Source organism: Crocodylus siamensis, chromosome 1, assembly GCF_052110815.1.
Source record: "Crocodylus siamensis isolate JL-2025a chromosome 1, ASM5211081v1, whole genome shotgun sequence".
Lineage (NCBI taxonomy): Eukaryota > Metazoa > Chordata > Crocodylia > Crocodylidae > Crocodylus > Crocodylus siamensis.
Genome location: NC_143395.1, coordinates 203,843,934 through 203,862,097, shown reverse-complemented (window position 1 = coordinate 203,862,097; position 18,164 = coordinate 203,843,934). Strand labels below are relative to the sequence as shown.

General features: G+C 43.9%; 1 protein-coding gene across 1 annotated transcript in view; it reads right to left on the bottom strand.

Annotated features, from left to right (window-relative positions):
* The window catches only part of HNRNPLL (heterogeneous nuclear ribonucleoprotein L like), a 46,134-nt gene that overhangs the window by 26,417 nt on the left and 1,553 nt on the right, over window positions 1–18,164 (bottom strand). Inside the window, exons 2-3 of the mRNA XM_090052954.1 lie at window positions 7,833–7,951; window positions 6,036–6,273 (exon numbers count right to left, since the gene is read on the bottom strand). Coding sequence (XP_089909080.1) covers window positions 6,036–6,273; window positions 7,833–7,951 — 357 coding nt within the window. The remainder of the gene's footprint in view (window positions 1–6,035; window positions 6,274–7,832; window positions 7,952–18,164) is intronic.

Here is an 18,164-nt window from a genome sequence, read left to right as displayed (position 1 = left end):
GAGCCTGATGCTCACACTTACCGGAAGCTGCTTCAGGCTTACTCTTCTTGCTGGATATAAGTGGGGTTTAGGGGTTGCAGGCAGGGCTGGGGCGTGGGATGGGGAAGCTGGCTAGGGGCTGAGGAGCAGAGAGGTTTGCAGCTGGCTGGGCACTCTGGCTGGGAGGGGGTTTGCAGCCTCCTCACTCCCAGCTGGAGTGCCCAAGCTGGCTGGGGGCTGAGGAAGTGGGGAGGTTTGCAGATCTGGGAGGCATCGGTGTGTCATTCCCCCCACCCCCCGGGAGTGCACACTGCCACTGGGAGCTGGCCCATCTCAAGCCTGCAGCAGGCAGGCAGTGGGGGGGGAGAGCTAGCTTGTGCTCCTGCTGTAGCAGCCACTGATTTCTGTTGGGTGAAGGGGGCTTCAGACCTGGGTCCCTGTCCCCATAGCCCTGGCAACTGGGGGGGGGGTGAGGGACACCAGCAGAGCTGTGGGGGAGCTTGGAGGGCATTTAATTTTAACCACAGATTCTGGGATTTTTATGACAATTTGCCTTTTTTTTTTTTTAAATCAAAGAAAACCATGATCCCTGCTGATCAGCACATTCCAGTGAACAAGTTGTTTAGATATCACTGTAATGGTTTGGATGTAGCCCCCCTCTTCACCAGACAGACCTTCACTTCCGAGAGGATTCTTCAACCACGGATGACCCCGCTCCACCCAAAGAGGACCCCAGCGATGAGACTCTACATGGACTAAGACACTTCCTTAGAACCACTTCCTCCACCATTGCGAACCATTGTAACCGGTTTGTGTGCATCTATCTCCTTTCTCTCTCAGTGTTGCGAACCCCCTCCTTCGCCTTCCCCTTTCCCCCCATCCCCCACCCCGGGGCTTAGTTGGCTAACACTGCATCTCCTGTAACCTAGTTGCGTCCCCCTCCTCACCCCCATCCCTCGATTGTTAGTCCCTCACTCGGGTGATCTCTTGTTCCCTACCGGCTTTGTCATCTTTTTTGGATTCCCATTCCTAAACATTTACTAATAAATGTCAATCAGCTTCTGCAAAGCTTTGTTAGCACAAGCTGCCACTCCTGCTACCCACAAATCCAAACTTCAGCTGCAATTTTTTTTTTTTTAAACATTCAGGTAAGAATCAACTGCTTGGAGAAAATGCATGTAAAATCATGAATACAGCCAAAACAGGTTTAAATTATAATTCTGATGTGATCTGTGTTATATTTGCTCAGTTTACAGCAAATGTTTGACACAGGCTGCCTGTAGATTTTAACCCTGCCACCCCAAAAATACAAGCAAAAAGAAAGCCAAAAAAACCAAAACACATTTTACCAGAAGAAGCAACGTGTTACTTTGACCTGGCTCCGCAGTGTCTGCACAGATCAGCGCATTTCAGCAAGGCTTTTTGGAGCTTTTATCTAAAACTGACTCAATCAGCTACTAGAAAAAACTGCAAAAAAAGCCCCATTAAAACACCCAATCTATACAGACATTGGGTGAGTCACGTCCAACTAATGAGATGCCTCTTCTGGGCATGTGCTGGTCTCGGCGCGAGAGTGCACAGAGTTTAAAGTGCTTTTTTGTGCATTTTTTTTTTATAACATCTGCAAACAGCCATAGCAATTAAAACCCAACTCTATTTTCTACTACTTTCTTTTACACCTACAATAAAACTGACAGCAGCAGTTAAGAAGTCAAACCACTCATGGGCTGCAAGAGAAACCCTCCTACAATCAAACAACACACAAGGTATGGAGTAGATTGCAATCAGATGATCTCAAAAGCCATTTGAGGAATGCTAGGTTTAACAACATACTTTCAATACACAAAACAGCAAACCTAGAGGTAAATATGGTAAATAAGTCTGAAAATATACCTAACCAGGTTTCTCAATTCTGTACTCCACATCCATGCACCTATTTAAGAACTAGACTAAATTTATGTGACTTTATTAAAGCATATTGGAGCACGTACCACTAAGCATGCTTTTACTTGAATGGTACACAGTGCCACATGTACACCTGTGAATTTTAGCACAGGGTAACCTGTATATAGCCGTATAAAATATAAAAGCAGATGGCTTACATTACACTTACAAAAACATAAATGTACAACAGAATCATCATATTATGCATTAAATAGTACAAATACAGTTATTTTAAAGCAGCTGAATATGCCACAGACAGATGGAGATAAATAAGGCTAAATTTTAAGTGTCTATAATTAATAAAGATAAAAACCATCAGCCCAAGAAATTCAATGAAGATTCCACTAGACTAAATTGGGTCAACACAAGCTAAGACGCAGCGGAAGCAAACCAAAATCTAAACAGAAAATATAATTAGCGGCTGCAATGAAACAGTCTTCTCATTGCAAAAATCACCTGCTTTTCACAATAAGTTACAGCCTACCCCTCAGGGCTTGAAACGCAAGCACCTCAGTTTAGACAGTACTAAGAAAATGCTGAGAAAATACTTCTAAAATGCTTCAGAAATATGTAGCACCTTAATATTTCAATACCCTGGCTACTAAAATCTTCAAAAGCACTGCATAACCCAGGGATTGGCAACCCCTGGCATGCGTAAGAGCATGGCACACAAGGACATTTTCTTCAACACACCACAGCTGGCCCAGGCTCTGGGCCACTACTCCCAGCCACAGAGCCCAGGCTGCTTGCAGCAGCCAGCCAAAGAGACTGCAAGCAGCCCAGGCTCTGTGGCAGGAAGCAACTGCCCAGAACCCTGGCCTGCTGCAATCACAAGGCTGCAAACAGCTGCATGGGCCTCTGCAACCCCAACACCGGCTCTGTGACAACAGCAGCTGCACATGTGCCTCAAGACAGATGGCAGGGGCAGGGGCAGGACTGCACTGCACCCGGCCCCTTCCTGGTCATGCGTCCGGAGGTACACGCACATCGCCACAGCCATGCAGCTGGTGCCAGGACTGCAGAGCCCCAACCAGCTGTTTGCAGCCTCCCAGCTGCCTACCACAGCTGGCCAGGGCTCTGGGCAGCTGCAGCAGGCAGTGAGCAGGCTGCAGATATCTGCACTAGCATCTGGAGCCCCAGCACCAGCTCTGTGGCAGCAGCAGGTGCACATGCATCTTGCATCACATGGTGGGAATGGGGCTGAAGCAGCACAACCCCAGCCCCTCTCCTGCTGTCCACCACAAGGCACACGTGCAGCTGCCAGCAATGAGGATTGGGTCACTTGCAGCTCCCCTGCTTCTGACACACCAAGTCAAGGTATGGGTGGAGGTTAGGGTGTTTTTGGCTCTCTGGCCAAAAATGATGCTGACCCCTGGCATAACATATATACGATAGGCTCATGTAGCTTAGGATTTTTCTTCTACTGTGGTTGCGAGAGTTCCACTGGCCTGTTTTCTGCTCATATGAACCTGCCTTGATAAGATACTAATAGGTACTCTGAAAAAAATATTGCTGAAGTAGTGCCGCAAACTTGCACATTTGACATCAGCAAGTTACACAAGCATGCCAGAATGTATCAGGTAGTTTTTTGACAAAAAAGGTAGTTAATAATGACAGACTACAAATACCTAACGCACATTAGTCAAGCCTGTAATTTGGATTTTTGTTTTTTTCAGGACATCCAGAGTTTGGTATGCACAACCCAGCCATACATAAAATGGGTGCAGTCAGGGTTGGATACATTTACCGAAGTCAAAGAAAAAAGTCACAGTTTCTGGTTAACTGCGCTACTAATATTTTTCTGATGCCTCTGAGTACAGGAACTCGAGTTCTCAGGCCATCCCCTCCATCAGGGGTCAGGAAAACAGACCTTATAATGAGAGGCTGAGCGTCATGGGACTCTTTAGCTTAGAAAAGAGCAGGGTCAGGGGTGATCTGGTGGCCACGTATAAGTTTATCAGGGGTGTGCATCAGGATCTGGGGGAACATCTATTCACCAGAGCGCCCCAAGGGATGACAGAAATCGAACGGTCACAAACTCTGGTGCGACCAATTCAGGCTGGACATAAGAAAACTTCTTTACTGTCTGAGTCCCCAAGGTTTGGAATAGACTGCCACCGGAGGTGGTTCAAGCACCCACTTTGAACACCTTCAAGACACATTTGGATGCTTATCTTGCTGGGATCTTATGATCCCTGCTGATTTCCTGCCCCTGGGGCAGGGGGCTGGACTCAATGATCCTCTGGGGTCCCTTCCAGCCCGAATTTCTATGAATCTTGGCATGGAAACATGTACTCCTAACTCTCACTGACCATGGGCTGAAAACCACCATCAGCTCCTATAGCTCGCATGGGGTGCTAATTTGTGACCAAAAGCTTCCTTAAAGCAAAGTATCATTTGCAAGGGTCATTCAGAAAGTAATGCCTCCTAGTTTTCATCTCCTAAACCAGCCATGGACAGGATGGGCACTCCTGTTGACTTCTTGCATAAGGGAACAATAAATAGAGGACAAGTTCAAGACCCTGAAAAAATTGAGATGAGGACAGGTCTGAGCTGTTGCTTCTGCATGACATCGCTAACCCACACGCCAGCTTGTGCACTAGAAATGATGAGATCATCATTTAGATGGACTGTGCTGCCCCATCCTCCCTACAGCCCAGAGGATGAAGAATGGACTATGAGAGAAACATTTTTGAGATTACAGTAAAGTGATAGAACCTGTGCAACAGGAACTGTGCGACAAGGAATTTTAAATATTGGAATATGTTGTCTTGTTCACCAGTGGAAAGAGGCCATCAACAGAAGGAAAGCATTGTGAAATACAGATGTGTATTCAGTGATGTAGTACTCATTTTCTATTCAAGTTAATTTATTTGTCAACGTTTCACTAAGAAAGGCATAAGAGGCATTACTTTCTGACTGACTTCTATACTTAAACCAAAATCATTTGAGAGAGAGCATAACAAGCAATAAACCAGCCTAAACGTAATACTGGTTCTTCCCCACCCACTTAAAGTTTACCACTCTCTCAATTTGGAAAAGCTCCGTTCCTTTAGATTATTTTGGCACAATCTACAGTTTCTCCTGGGACAGTCGCTGCTCTCCCAAGAGAAAGTCACAAGTGTATAGATGTTCAGTCCTTTTCTCCCAACCTGGCAACAACCATGGTTAAGTCACTCCCAGGAGAGTCTGTACATACTGTGGCTTCTCTAAAAAGAGAACAGCCCTCTAGCACTCCACCTAACTGCCAAGGGAGACACTGTGTCACTGGCTGAACTCTGCTGCTCTAACAGGGAGCATAATGTGCACCCTTCACAATCCCTATATTGTGGAGTAGGGAAACACAGGCTGACCATATGCAGCCTGGGTCAGCCAACCAGGGCTACCCTATGCACTGCAGCCATCTGTTGCCAGGCAGACTAAGGAATCCTACAGAACATGCCGAGATGTGTTCACAGGCTGTACAGTATCAGCATTTGCCAGCTCTCCATTCTTCAGGGACTAAGCATTTGAATGTCTGTACACACAGCTCTGAGTATTCTTCTACAAGAAGAATAAAACTGAGAGAAGTTTCCCAGATTACTTGAATGTGTATAAGCAGTCTCAAGACTGCTCAATGACATGCACTGTCCTTTCTTTATACTTATATTTTTATCTTCTTTTGATTTCTAGTTCCCAGCCTGACAAACAAGGCAGGTTGTATGTGGATCTTAGAAGCTAACAGATAACCTCCCAGTATCCTTCTAATATTTATTTAGAAATTCTAGCCTGGGAAGGCATCCTTTTGCCTCTTTGCTCTTCCCACAACCTTTATATAAACCCAGTATAAGCCTTAAGTCACAGTGTCTCAGTAACCCGGCTCCATATCAACATTCTTAAAATAATTTCACTGAAGCTCTTACAGTACTCATTTTGCTATTCCATATCAGTTCCTCTTGTCATGTATGCTTAACCTGAGTTTGCTGCTTTCACACAGAAAATAGCCAAACTACTTGCATGTTAAGAAGTAGGTACCTACACTTCCCAGCGCAGATTAACATTAGTTGCAACAAGAAAAGGGTACATCTGAAAAATGAGCAAACGTTTTGAACTTTAAAGAAAAAGAAACTTACCACTGTAATTGGGTAGAGAGGATTTTGAATTGATAACAGGAGAACTTTGTTTCCACCTGATGGATCATCAGTATTTCCTGGCCGAGTAATCCTTTTGCTTGTAGAATAGTTGAAAAAGGCTTGCTGTCCAGCTATATACACAGGTTCATCTGCTGCAAAAGTGACGCACTTCTTGGCACTTTCTACATTTTCAAACTCCACCAGAGCCTGGCGTTTAAATGGCATCATCATGACATAGCTAGAAAAACACCACAAAAGTTTTCACAATATCTATCACTTAGCAGTCATAAATGACAAGCTAATTTGCTACAAAATTCCCTGGGTAAAAGCGTAAGGGAGTCTAAATAAGTAACCATTTATTTCCTTATTCCCTAAATCTAGTACAATGTAGTTTGTACAGAGTTAAATCATTTATCAGTACTTTATATAAGCAACATGTTTTTCAGAATATAAAATATAAATTAGAAGTTTGCAATGTTCATAACTATGTAATAGAAATTTACTAACATGTTACAACAATAGCAAACCAAAAATTTTACTTCCAATTCAAATTTAAAACATTTTTATTGCACCCAAGTAAACCATATTCAAATGGAAATTACAAAAAGATCAAGCTGTCAATAAGACATCATGCCAAAAACACATTACAGAGGAAGGGTAGCTTTATGCTAGAGGTAAAAAGAAAAGCCAACATTCTAGCTACCTGACATACTTTATCAGTGTTTTTCAACCTTTTTAAACTCAAAGTACCATTGGATAATGCCAGCTCACAGATTTCACTCTCTTTTTGATTATGGAAAAAATACCATATTTATTCAGCCAAGACAAGCAGATGGCTAGCCTAAGATAAAAGTGGACACATGACACCTATACTAGTACAAGTTAAACCAATATATTTTTACTGCTGTTTTTTCCTGGAATAACTCGACATTGGAGTCTACTGTTATACTGGAACAGAGTTATATTGTATTTACTCAAATCCAAGATGCCTTGCTTTTTTTCCATTAGGGCCCAGGGCTGAAGCTGGAGCTGAGCCACTGCTTGCCTCAGGCTGGAGTGGTTTGTGTGACAGGGGGCACATGGGGGAGACCATGCAGTGGGGTTGTAGAGCATGGAGGTGACCCGCAATGTGTGGCTTGGAGGGAGTCCAGAGGAAGCCACATAGCCTGCCATCCCCACCTCTTCCCCCCGAACTTTCAGTTCCAGTTCCGGTTCTTCCAGCACTAATCCAGCCAGGCCTCAAACTGCTCTCGCTGCTTCTGGCCTGGCCAGGCTGGGGCCAAGACTTCCCCAGAGCCAGGGCAGAGCTCCCACAGAAGAAAGTAAACAGCAGGGAGGTGCAGAAGGACAGGCATGTGGGACGATGGAGGGTGACCCATGACAGAGTCAGGAACAGGTAAGGGGAGGTGGGAGTGGGCAGCCACGGGGGACAGCCTTTACTTTGGCATATTCCAAATCTAGATGCATTCATTTTAACAACCTTAATGCCATGTTATAGTTTTTAAATTCAGTTACAGTGAAGTTAATTCCAGGAATAGTTGTGCTATTGAAAACTTCATGGTAAAACACTAAGTAGGAGCTCAGAGTACAGAAATGAAATTTAATTTGAAGTCTGATTAGTCTGTTTTCTGTTCAAGATGCTACCCCACTTGTTTTGGCATACCATATTAAGTTATTGATCTTACTGAGATTTAAAGATGTCTAAAATTAATTAGTTTTGTTCTCAATGGGACTTTACACAAACACTCCCAGTTTTCCTTGAACCACCACAACAACATTTTACTAAATTCAACACACCATATGGTTCCAAATTTTTCAAGAGCCTCCACAAGGTCTGCTTCCACAACTGATTCACAGAGTCCTCGGACATGGACAACAGGAGAAACAGAAACTTTGTGATGACTTCCGCCTGCATCCTACCAAAAGTAAGAAGACATTTTGAGTTGAATGTGCAACTAGAAACATAGCTATAGTTAATCAGTCACAATACTACTCATACCTGGTCAAGTCATACTTTAACTTGCTGAATTTTTGCTTAAAGCAAACATGGTAAAAACAGTTGGCCAACCAAGAGTTTAGTTTCCAAGCCTGGGTTCCTGCGTTAATAATAAAAGGGGAGGAGTGGGGATACAAAGATTCAAATCTCCCAACCAGGGGTGAAATATATTCAGATACAGGTATAGTATCTAGTTTTTTCAATTATCATTTCAGTATATTTAAGCCAATTTTTTTGTTTGGGACACAGAATGGAAGAGGATTAGGATGAGTCATTAGTGAATCCGCCTGAAGACAGGATGAAAGTAAGTTTAAGAAAAAGCAAACAATGGAAGAGCCAAAAAAACTACATTAAAAGGAAGCATTAAATATATTGTCACACGAACAGTTGTTGTGATCAGCGCTTTCTACACTGTAGAGCAATGCACCATAAAGTTAACCAATGCAATTTTACCTAGGCTAGTTTTGTTGAAATACAGCTATACAAATAAGACATGATCTTCCTGCAATATAGCAGGCATCTTAACTTTTACTTTGAAGACACTTCAGAGTCAAGTGATTAAATATACAAGAGCTTTTAATTGGCTTCTAGAACTGTCTTTTCAATATTTAATTAGAGATAGTCCCCTCTCTCTTTCCCATCAACTTTTAGCCCCTAAATCCACAGAAACTGACAAGTTTAAAAAACACATGGGTTTATAGTGGCTTACATACTTATACGTAGGTATGCACCAGTTATGTTCTACAAATTCCTTGGGAAAGCAAGATTTATAATTCCTTTTTAAATCTACACAGTTCTTCCTTTTGCATCACTGATTTACAAACTTTAAGACAGCTTAGTTGAAAATGAAACATTAAGCATTTATTTGAAATCTTAGTTTTACATTATAGGTACCAGCATAATTAGTTCTAAAACAACTAGTTTTTCAAAGCACATGGTCACTGGAGAACATCACCTATCATTTGCTTGAGACAAAGTATTTCCTAAATTAAATAAGTATTTGAGGTCTACTTGGGGATATAGTGATAAAATTCGACAGAAATTTTACACTTTGAGCTGCTGATGTTAAAGGTTGTGGAAAGAACTGAGCAACACACACAGTGCTTTTTTTTTTTACATCTTACTCTGTTCCTCTCTACAGATAATCCTTTCAAAGGTGAAACAAAGCACCTAAAATAGCAACTTAACCCAAAGTAACTGTTATGAACTAAAAGTCCATTATATTGCCATATAATATATTTTTTCCTGATGCTAAGACAATAGGTACTTCTGTTTTATTTACAGCTTAACTGAAGTTTTCATTAACTGTTCTTTTAATTTAAACGATCACTGATGTATCTACATGAATCTATCAATATTAGGACCACACACTTCCCATTACGAGACCCCCCCAAAGACCTTTTTAAATTCTTTTCAAGTGATCTGAATCACAGAAATTACACTGCCTCCATGTCCAAGACAAAAGCATGGCCAGAGAGCAGGCAGGATTTTGTAATAACTGAATTGTTAGAGTCTTATGAATTAAAGTTATATTTCCGAATTGTTTCCTCTCAAGGAGAACAGAAAAAATTAAGTCAAGCTCTTTGGGAGAATGAATCACAATGAAACACGCTTTTTTCCCTTCCCCTTTCACCAATTCTACTCCACATCCTTTGCTCATGCTTCCTTGCTACTTGCTTGCTATCTCCCCTGACCACGATGGTCAGCCATTTGGGTCCTCCACTACCCTAGCAATTTGGCCTCGTCTCCTGAACCCCAGGATGTTCTTCTGTTGAAAAGTTCTGATCCAGCCACGGAGAGTAAATCCAGTTTCCTGCTTGTCATTTCCCCACTGGAAAGCTTCCACACTTCTTTGACAATCAGAATCATAGAAAGTTAGGGTTGGAAGGACCTCAGGAGGTCATCTAGTCCAATCCCCTGCTCAGAGCAGGACCATCCCCAACTAGATCATCCCAGCCAAAGCATTGTCTAGCAAAGTTTTGAAAACCCCCAAGGATGGAGATTCCACCATCTCTCTGGGCAACCTGCTCCAGTGTTTTACTACCCTCCCAGTGAGAAAATTCTTCCTAATATCTAACCTAAACTTCTCTTGCTGCAACTTGTTCCTCATTCTGTCATCTGCCACCACTGAGAATCGCCTAGCTCCACCCTCTTTCGAACACCCTTTCAGGTACTTGAAGACTGCCGCAACAAATCAGACCGCTGATTTACCAGCATTTATATCTTATTCTGCTCCACAGAAAGGTGCATGAAACCCCACAAGCTCAATAAGAAAAAAAATGTCTACAAATGAAACTTCCTTCCTAAACCACTTTAGGTAACCGTTAGCACTGAGCATATATTTTGAGAACTGGACCTTAATGACTCTACAGTCTTCCACAAAGGGTTAACCAAAGTAGAGATCAAGACGAATTATAAATAGTTCAAATTACTTTCTGAAGAGCTTCGAAATCCCTGAGGTTGGTTAGAAACAAAGAAAACTAATTGTAGCATATATAGGCCAGGTATGGTCACAGTTTAGCAATCATTAATAATCCTTTCCCTTTTTCTCAATTATTGTTTCATAAACTGGAGACACAGGAAATAAGTAAAGGAGAATGCCAAAGCTATTCATACACTGATTTTAAGTCTGTTTGGGTTGTAATGCCAAATGTCTAATGACAAATTTTCAAGAGACGTGTGCATGTGTTACAGCAGCAATTCCCAAACGGTGTGCCATGACAGATTAGTGTGCTGTGGAAGATTATACTTTTCTTTCCTCCTTTCTCCTTCTTATTTAAAATTGAGGAAAAAAGTGCACACAGACAGTACCGTGACAAGGAAGTTTGGCGCCCAGGGCAAAGCCTATAGCAGCAGCCCAGCCTCACCCCATGCACAGATCCAGGGGGCACCTCCGCCCTGCCATGCTTCCCTGGGAGTGCATGCAGCAGTGGGAGCTGCCCTCCCTCCACCCCCACAGCCCCCCAAATGAACCGCTCGTGGATCTGTTCCATGCCCCACCCCAGCTGGGCAGCACCTGTTGGTGCCCCTTCACTTCGGTGCCTGAGGCGGTCGCCCCATTTGACCCCGCTTGCTATGGCACTGCACACAGCAAGATGCAGCACTGTAAAATGGCTATGGCCCTGAGGTGCAGACAGAGTGCAGCAACTGCAGTTTATAGATGTCTGATTCCAGATCAGCTCTCCAGAGGCTGGAACCTGCACGTGCCACAGCTGGAGAGTAAAGGGTTGAAAGAAATGCAAACAGTGATACCAGGAACAGATATTTGCAAACTGCAGCCTCTATGCCCTGCCTGCACCACAGGGATGTGGCTGCATTGCACACCTGGGTGCCCAGAGACATGTTCTGCTGCACCCTTCTCTTCACACACACCATGCCCTTCTGCTGAGCAGGTAGGTGCAGATCACCCCCTTCCCTCCTTTTCCAGGTCCAGCCAGTCACAGAAAGCAGGGAACCCTCTCACTTGGCTACTGCCTCAGTTAGCCCGATACAGCCTCTGTCAATGAGGCCATGCCTGCGTTGCTGCCACTTCCCCCAAGCCACCACTCCCTGGCTGCAGCACCATGAACCTTCCAGTTGCTGGGGAGCTGCACTGGGACCAGACACTTGCAAACTACACTCACACCACTGCTGCCATTCTTCCCTCTCCACTCCTCTTTTCACATGTAAGAGCAGTGTGGCATCAATTTTAATCCAGGAAAAAAGTGCACCCCAGGTATTAGAAGTTTGAAAAATACTGAGAGAGAGGGACCTGCAGAACAGAACACCATAGTGGTTATAGTACCTGAAGAATAGCAGCAGTAGCAGAAGTTCTTTGGGAAAACATGAAGGGGTAAAAAGGAAAAAGCAGCACAGTACCCTGCCAGGTTTATAAATTGCCACTATAATTATGTTCTATATGCCTAGACTATACCAACCTAATCATCTCCACATTTGGGGGCTGTACTGCTTTAACAAGTTTCTAACTAGATACAATGATAGGGATATAGAACCAGAGAGATTGGAAAGCGACAAAACTGACAGGAAATTCAATGTGCAATGTTTCAAGAAGTGAAAATACACTAAAGCAGCTACACAATATCCAAGGACAATGGACTTGGATTATAGCTCAGCAAGTTTTGCAGCTGTTAAGTTATAGTGACAGGCCTGACTCTAATCATCCTTGATCTCCCCTAGAAAGCAGTATCAGCACAAGAAACAAAATGGACCACCTTAAAAAACAGTCACCACTTTCAGAAATCAGCATATGTACAGCTAGAGGTCAGAGCAGTTATTCAGAAATGAGCTGCTGTTTTCTCCCTCATCTGATCAAATACACAGAATTTAGGATTCTGACCAAGCCTTATTTTCACCTACTGATAACACCAATAACTACTGTAGCTAAGGAAAATACAAATACGGCTACTGACAGCTTGCACAGACTGATTCTCTTTTGGGGGGGAGAGGGGGCAGGGGAAACTGGGAGATGGGGAGAAGCCATACTGGTTTACATACAGATTGTAACCATCATCAGTATTTCCTTTTTATGAAAGTATAGCCCTCTACAAATGCCACCATTTCCAATACCAATACCAGCAATTCCACTCAGACCTATGTGACAGCTTTACCCATCACCAAATCCAGGAGAACGGGCTAATTTATTATTTAAATTTTTAAAAATTAAGCTACATTTGCTTCTGAATAAAGCGTCAAGTCATTTAGCTTTGAATTCCCCGAAAAATAATTGGCTGGTAATAGATCAACTATGCTAATAGATATTTAAAGCACAGGCTCCTTTTCTTCCAGCTTTGGCTATCTGCCTGAAGCCATTCAATAACATGAGGACATGATAGGTTTGCCTTCAAAAATGGCTACTAAAATAAAAACCAACCATAACATTGAAGCTGAGAGCATTTCTACAAAGAAATGAAGCACGAAGGGAAGTGGTGACGTAACCCAGCACTTGACACAAAGGAGTCATTTTACAGATCTAGATTTTAAGAGGAGCATCCTCACTGAAGCAGCTGCTGATTCTTCACCAACATATCATTTTAAACACTTTAGATGTCTCACTAGTCCTTCCTGTTTTCTTGCTTCCCTTTTCTCTTTCCACACGAGACAGTGAAATAAATTTTATTCTGCTTTTCCAGAAATCTTTTAAAATTAGCTATTTCATTTATCTCATTCCACAACTTCCAACTGTTTTCACACAAGCATATCTTTCCCCACCTCTCCACATTTTCCCTTGGGGTATTCTCACTTAGTTTTATTAGCTTTTCAGGCAGTCACTTTCACCATTTTCCCCCTCTTCTCTCTTGTATAATTCTCTCAGCCTTTTCTATTTTGCGCTACAGCCTATTCCCCCCACAGAAAACTCTACTTCATATACATTAGGTTTTCTTCCCTGCTCATTACAGTTTTTCTTTTTATTTCCCTCTTAAATACAGTTTAGCCACTGTACACATATATGGAGTAAACACATAATTCATTTAACTGATTAACACGAGTCCCAATTTCTTGCCTATAATAAATATGTTCTGCCTAACAGTTACCTGAATAGGAGGAATTCTTTGAGACCAGTATTTTGCCATGTGACTGTATGTCATCAACTGCTTAATTTGCAAAAGGGACTGAAGGTAGGCCCTGAACTGATCAGCTCCTGCCAAATTCAAGGCTATTAGGGGCATAAGAGGCCCTGAGAAATAAAGTATGAATGCCTGTAAGTCAGGTGCAAAGAAGTTTGTACACTAATGACGGGAACAGGCTGCATTATTGTTTCCACTGTGTTCAGGTAACTGCATACCCCTTTTTTCAGTCCCAAAGTGATGAACCAAACAAAGGACAGCAGTGTACTCCATTTATCTGGCTAGCAGAGCAAAATTAGTAAAAAACCTGATAGCTTCATTTTTATTAAGTGTGCCCCCCCCCCTGCAGAATTAGAATTGCTTTATGGTTTTCCAGAATGACAGAATATACCTAAAACTTGCAGGGGAGGGAGAGGCTGAAATAAAGAGAGATAAAAATGCACGTAACCACCATCCTCACCACAAACTTAACTCTGCTTTTTGCTCCCGATTAGAACTACCGGAAATATACCAGTATGAGAAATGCCGTGAGTGGACACAGAGTTAGAAGAAAAGGTGGCATTATTCATATTCTACTCTGCAGATCTGAATTCCAAAATTCATCTGCACACTCCACACTGTTACACACAGCTGTACTAAATAGTGAGGGGATCAACTGAAGCAGTTTGGCAGAGGTGTCAATATGATACAAAGAGAGGGGCATGAGAAACTTGATCTTCTGCACTGCACGTCTAAGCAGTTTTTTAGGTCAGCTACCATGGTGCACAAGTGTGTCATCTTATCATGGAGATTTCTCGCAGTTTGATAACACACTCCACCATGGTTTCCAGAACATACTGAGGGCTAAATCAGCAGATCAAGACTTCTCTCTAAGCAAGGCCAATTTATCAGGTTTGGAGAAGCTGTTGAGAGAACCATTTACATGGTTTATTTCACCGATCCAAACCTGAGATTGCCTTAACAATAAGGTGTTAAGGCTTCTTCCTATTTATACCATCACACCACCTAATCAGGGACCAAGAACTCATGTCTCCTGCAACTGCAGAACATGTACTTAGCTCCTGTTCTCTAGCATCTTGAAAGGGAGATGTTTGTATGTTCCAGCATGCCAGTACCACACTAACCAGAGAGAACACAGTTAAGATAGTACTGCAAGGGTGGAGCATACTTTATTTATTTCCTGGTTTTCAGGAGTTTTAAAATTTAGCCAGGCTCTACATTCTGGAAGGCTATATGGCAACAATAACTCCATGTTAACATTTTGGGACGTCATTATTTTGTTGCTTTTTAAAACGGAAGAATAAAAAAAGGAAAGAAAACCTGTAGTTTCCCAACCCTCTCCCTCCCTTGTCTCCTTGGCAACAAATACTGCAGCCACAGAATGCACCAGCTGCATGTTAGTTCCTTCACTACCTCTGTTGGCATCATCTCATGCCCTTTCCTCTGGTTCTCCTGGCTCTCCTATCCCAACCATCCAATGCAAATAGAGACAGATATCAGCACTGAACCCCCAGGTGGAAGAGTTGGGAAAAGCTGCATAGGCTATCATAGTGTCTGTCAGGTGATGACACCTTTTCTTCTTTTTTTGAAGGGAGGCCAGACATGATGAACACAAAAGGAAGAATGACCTAGCAATTCAGACATGGCAGACAATTTAAAGATAGAAGGACTAAATAAATTTTCTCTGCGACTTGAGAGAAGTTCTCAGTTACCTCTCTGGAAAAAGAGAAACAATAGCACTTCCCTACCTCACATAGGTGGTTGAGAATAAATGTTGAGAACTGTGCTGTGCTTGGGCCCTACGGTAATATGTAGCATAAGTGTACTTATCATTGATTTATGGCAATGGGTTACAGGGGACAGAACTGAAGCCAGCATTTCCCACACAGAGTTGACACCTCCCTTTTCCATACTAATCTTCCCTGCACTGTTCAAATGATCCCCCTCACTACTCTAAGTTTCATATATCCCAAACTAGTCCAACTCTACTAGCCGTGCACCAATAGGTTTACTTGGCCAATACCAATAGCCAATGATTAACCAATTATATCAGCCGATACTGATCCAATAATAATATTTAGTGCAAGGCATTTTAAAGCACTGACATACACAAACCTTTCTGTTTGTTTGTTTTGCATTTATAAACACACACTCACCCCGTCTGCTCTGGCCCTCCATGAGGAAGATGGTGACTGGCTAATTCCCATTCACATCACCCCCTTTCCCATGGCTCCTACCCGCAGCCCCGCTCCACCCACACTGCCATCCTGGATGGGCAGGGTGGACCCTTGCATGGACAATGGCACCGGGCACATTTGGAGCCCCAGAACACAGAACTGCCTCAGCACTGGCGGGCCCCACACACCCAAGCTCCTGCAACCACTGGGGAGAAGCCACTTTTGCAAAAGCACCTAGTGCCTGATGAAGCAAAATGTTCCCCACGCAGTGCCCTACCCCACCTGCATGCAGCCCAACATCTCCACAGCAAGTCTCTTCTATGCGCACAGCACTGCCACAGAAGCAGCAACAACAGGAGCCGGTAAGGGTCCCTTTGTTGCTGAGCACGATGCCCTGTGACCGCTCCCCAAGACCCCCCCTCACCATCCCACTGCTTGTTAGGACCTGTAGTCTGCTGTGGGCTCAGGCCAGTGGTGGGGTGCGGGGACCTGACTGCTCACCAGGCAATTAATCGGCTACAATGACCAAAAAAAGCCACTAATGTCATTTCTCCTTTTATTGGTGCCCATCTTTTAGCCAACTGATACATCGGGGCACCCCTAAACTCTACCAGCATTCTCTCCACAATGCTCATGGCTCCAAGCTCTCTCATCAAACTCAGTACTTTGAAACACCTCCTCTTACTATGCATGCACGCAGTAGCTCCACCCTAATCCTTGCCATTCCATGGCTCTGGAAAGCCTGGAGGGATGGGAAGGTCAAAAGCCTTGAGAATTCCTGGTACTAGTTCAAGGCAGGAGAAAGCAGGAGAGCAAAGATGCAAAATCCCTACCCCAGATGTGAAATAGTCCCTATACATCTACCTGCAGTGCTGGAGGCTGAGAGGCATAAAGCAACTCATCTCCCAAAACAATACTCATACATCTTGGAGAGGAATGGGAGAATGGATCAGTCAGCCCACTATGCCCAGAGGGGCAGAATCCTAATGATCCCAGCTCTCACACATGGGGACAGGGAAAGTAAACAGCTTTCCTCTGAGGGGCAGCCCCTCCCTAGATGCCAGCATGCACACAAGCAAGTGGAGAATATGGCAGACTGAGTTCACTGCCTCTATAGATGTTATGTCTCTTCCCCAGTCTGGTCCCATTTCTAAACAGCCCCCAATCCCGACCTCCCCCCTCCCACACACACACAGTTTCGTAGTGCTTAGGGTCAGAAGGGACCTAAACAGATCATCAGGTCTGACCCTCTGCTCCAGGCAGGAATGGGCACGTTGGTCATATCACCCCAGCTGAATGGCTGTCCAGCCTCCTCTTGAAGACCCCCAATGTAAGAGAGATTACCACTTCACTTAGGGCTGCCAGGCTCTGGAATGGGCTCCCAACTGTAAAATAATGTCTCCTGATGTCCAACCTGAAATTCTCTCTAACAATTTGTGGCTGTTATTCCTAGTAACTCTGGGTGGTGCCGTTCATTCTCGGATTTCAGCCCAGGGTACAGTCTGAACTTAGGCTCCACCTACACTGAAGAGTGTCCTCAGCATAGCAAGATCATTTTAAAAAACAACCCAAACCCCTGACATACCCATCCTGGCAAAAATCCTAATGTAGACATCACTGTTGATAGTTTAATTCCACTTGAGAAACTGGGTAGCCAATAGAACTTTGGTGGTTTTGCTTATGTAGTTTGACCAGCAAAGTCTTTTAAGTGTAAGCATACTTTCACTGAGCACAGGGGGTACCTCGGTTTCAATGACCACAGTGCATCCCCTTGCTGTTGAGCCATGCTGGAAACTGACAAGAGGCTGCCTGGAAATCCCCTTCCCCAGTCTTGCTGGAAACAGGCATTTCATAGTTTGTAGGGTCAGAAGGGACCTGAGCAGATCATCAAGTCCAACCCCCTGCCTTGGCAGGAAAAAGTACTGGGGTCATACAACCCCAGCAAGGTGTACGTCTAACACGATTTCAATCTCTGTGGCTCACAAGCTTTAGCACGTCCCATTCCCAAGATCAACAAACTTATTCAATATTGCCCACCAAATGTCAGTGGGCCTTGTTCTACAAAATTGGGTCCTGAGGGCTTAGCACTGCTCCCACACACTAGGATTGGATCCAGGGGACCCAGGACTCCTCCCCCCGCCACCCCCTGGGACTGGGTCCCAGGAGATCAGAGCTAACCACCCCTTCCGCACTGGGATTAAGGCTCAGGGACCCAGAGTCACCCCCTCCCAGCCCTCCACACCCAGATTGGGCCATGGGACCCCTCACCTGGCCCTGCACACTAGGACTAGGTGTCCGATCAATCCAGGGTACAGAGCTCCCCATGGGCCTGGAGATTTGACAGCAGGGGAGAGGTGACACTGCTCCAAACCTGTAGGAAGCCCTGGAAGTT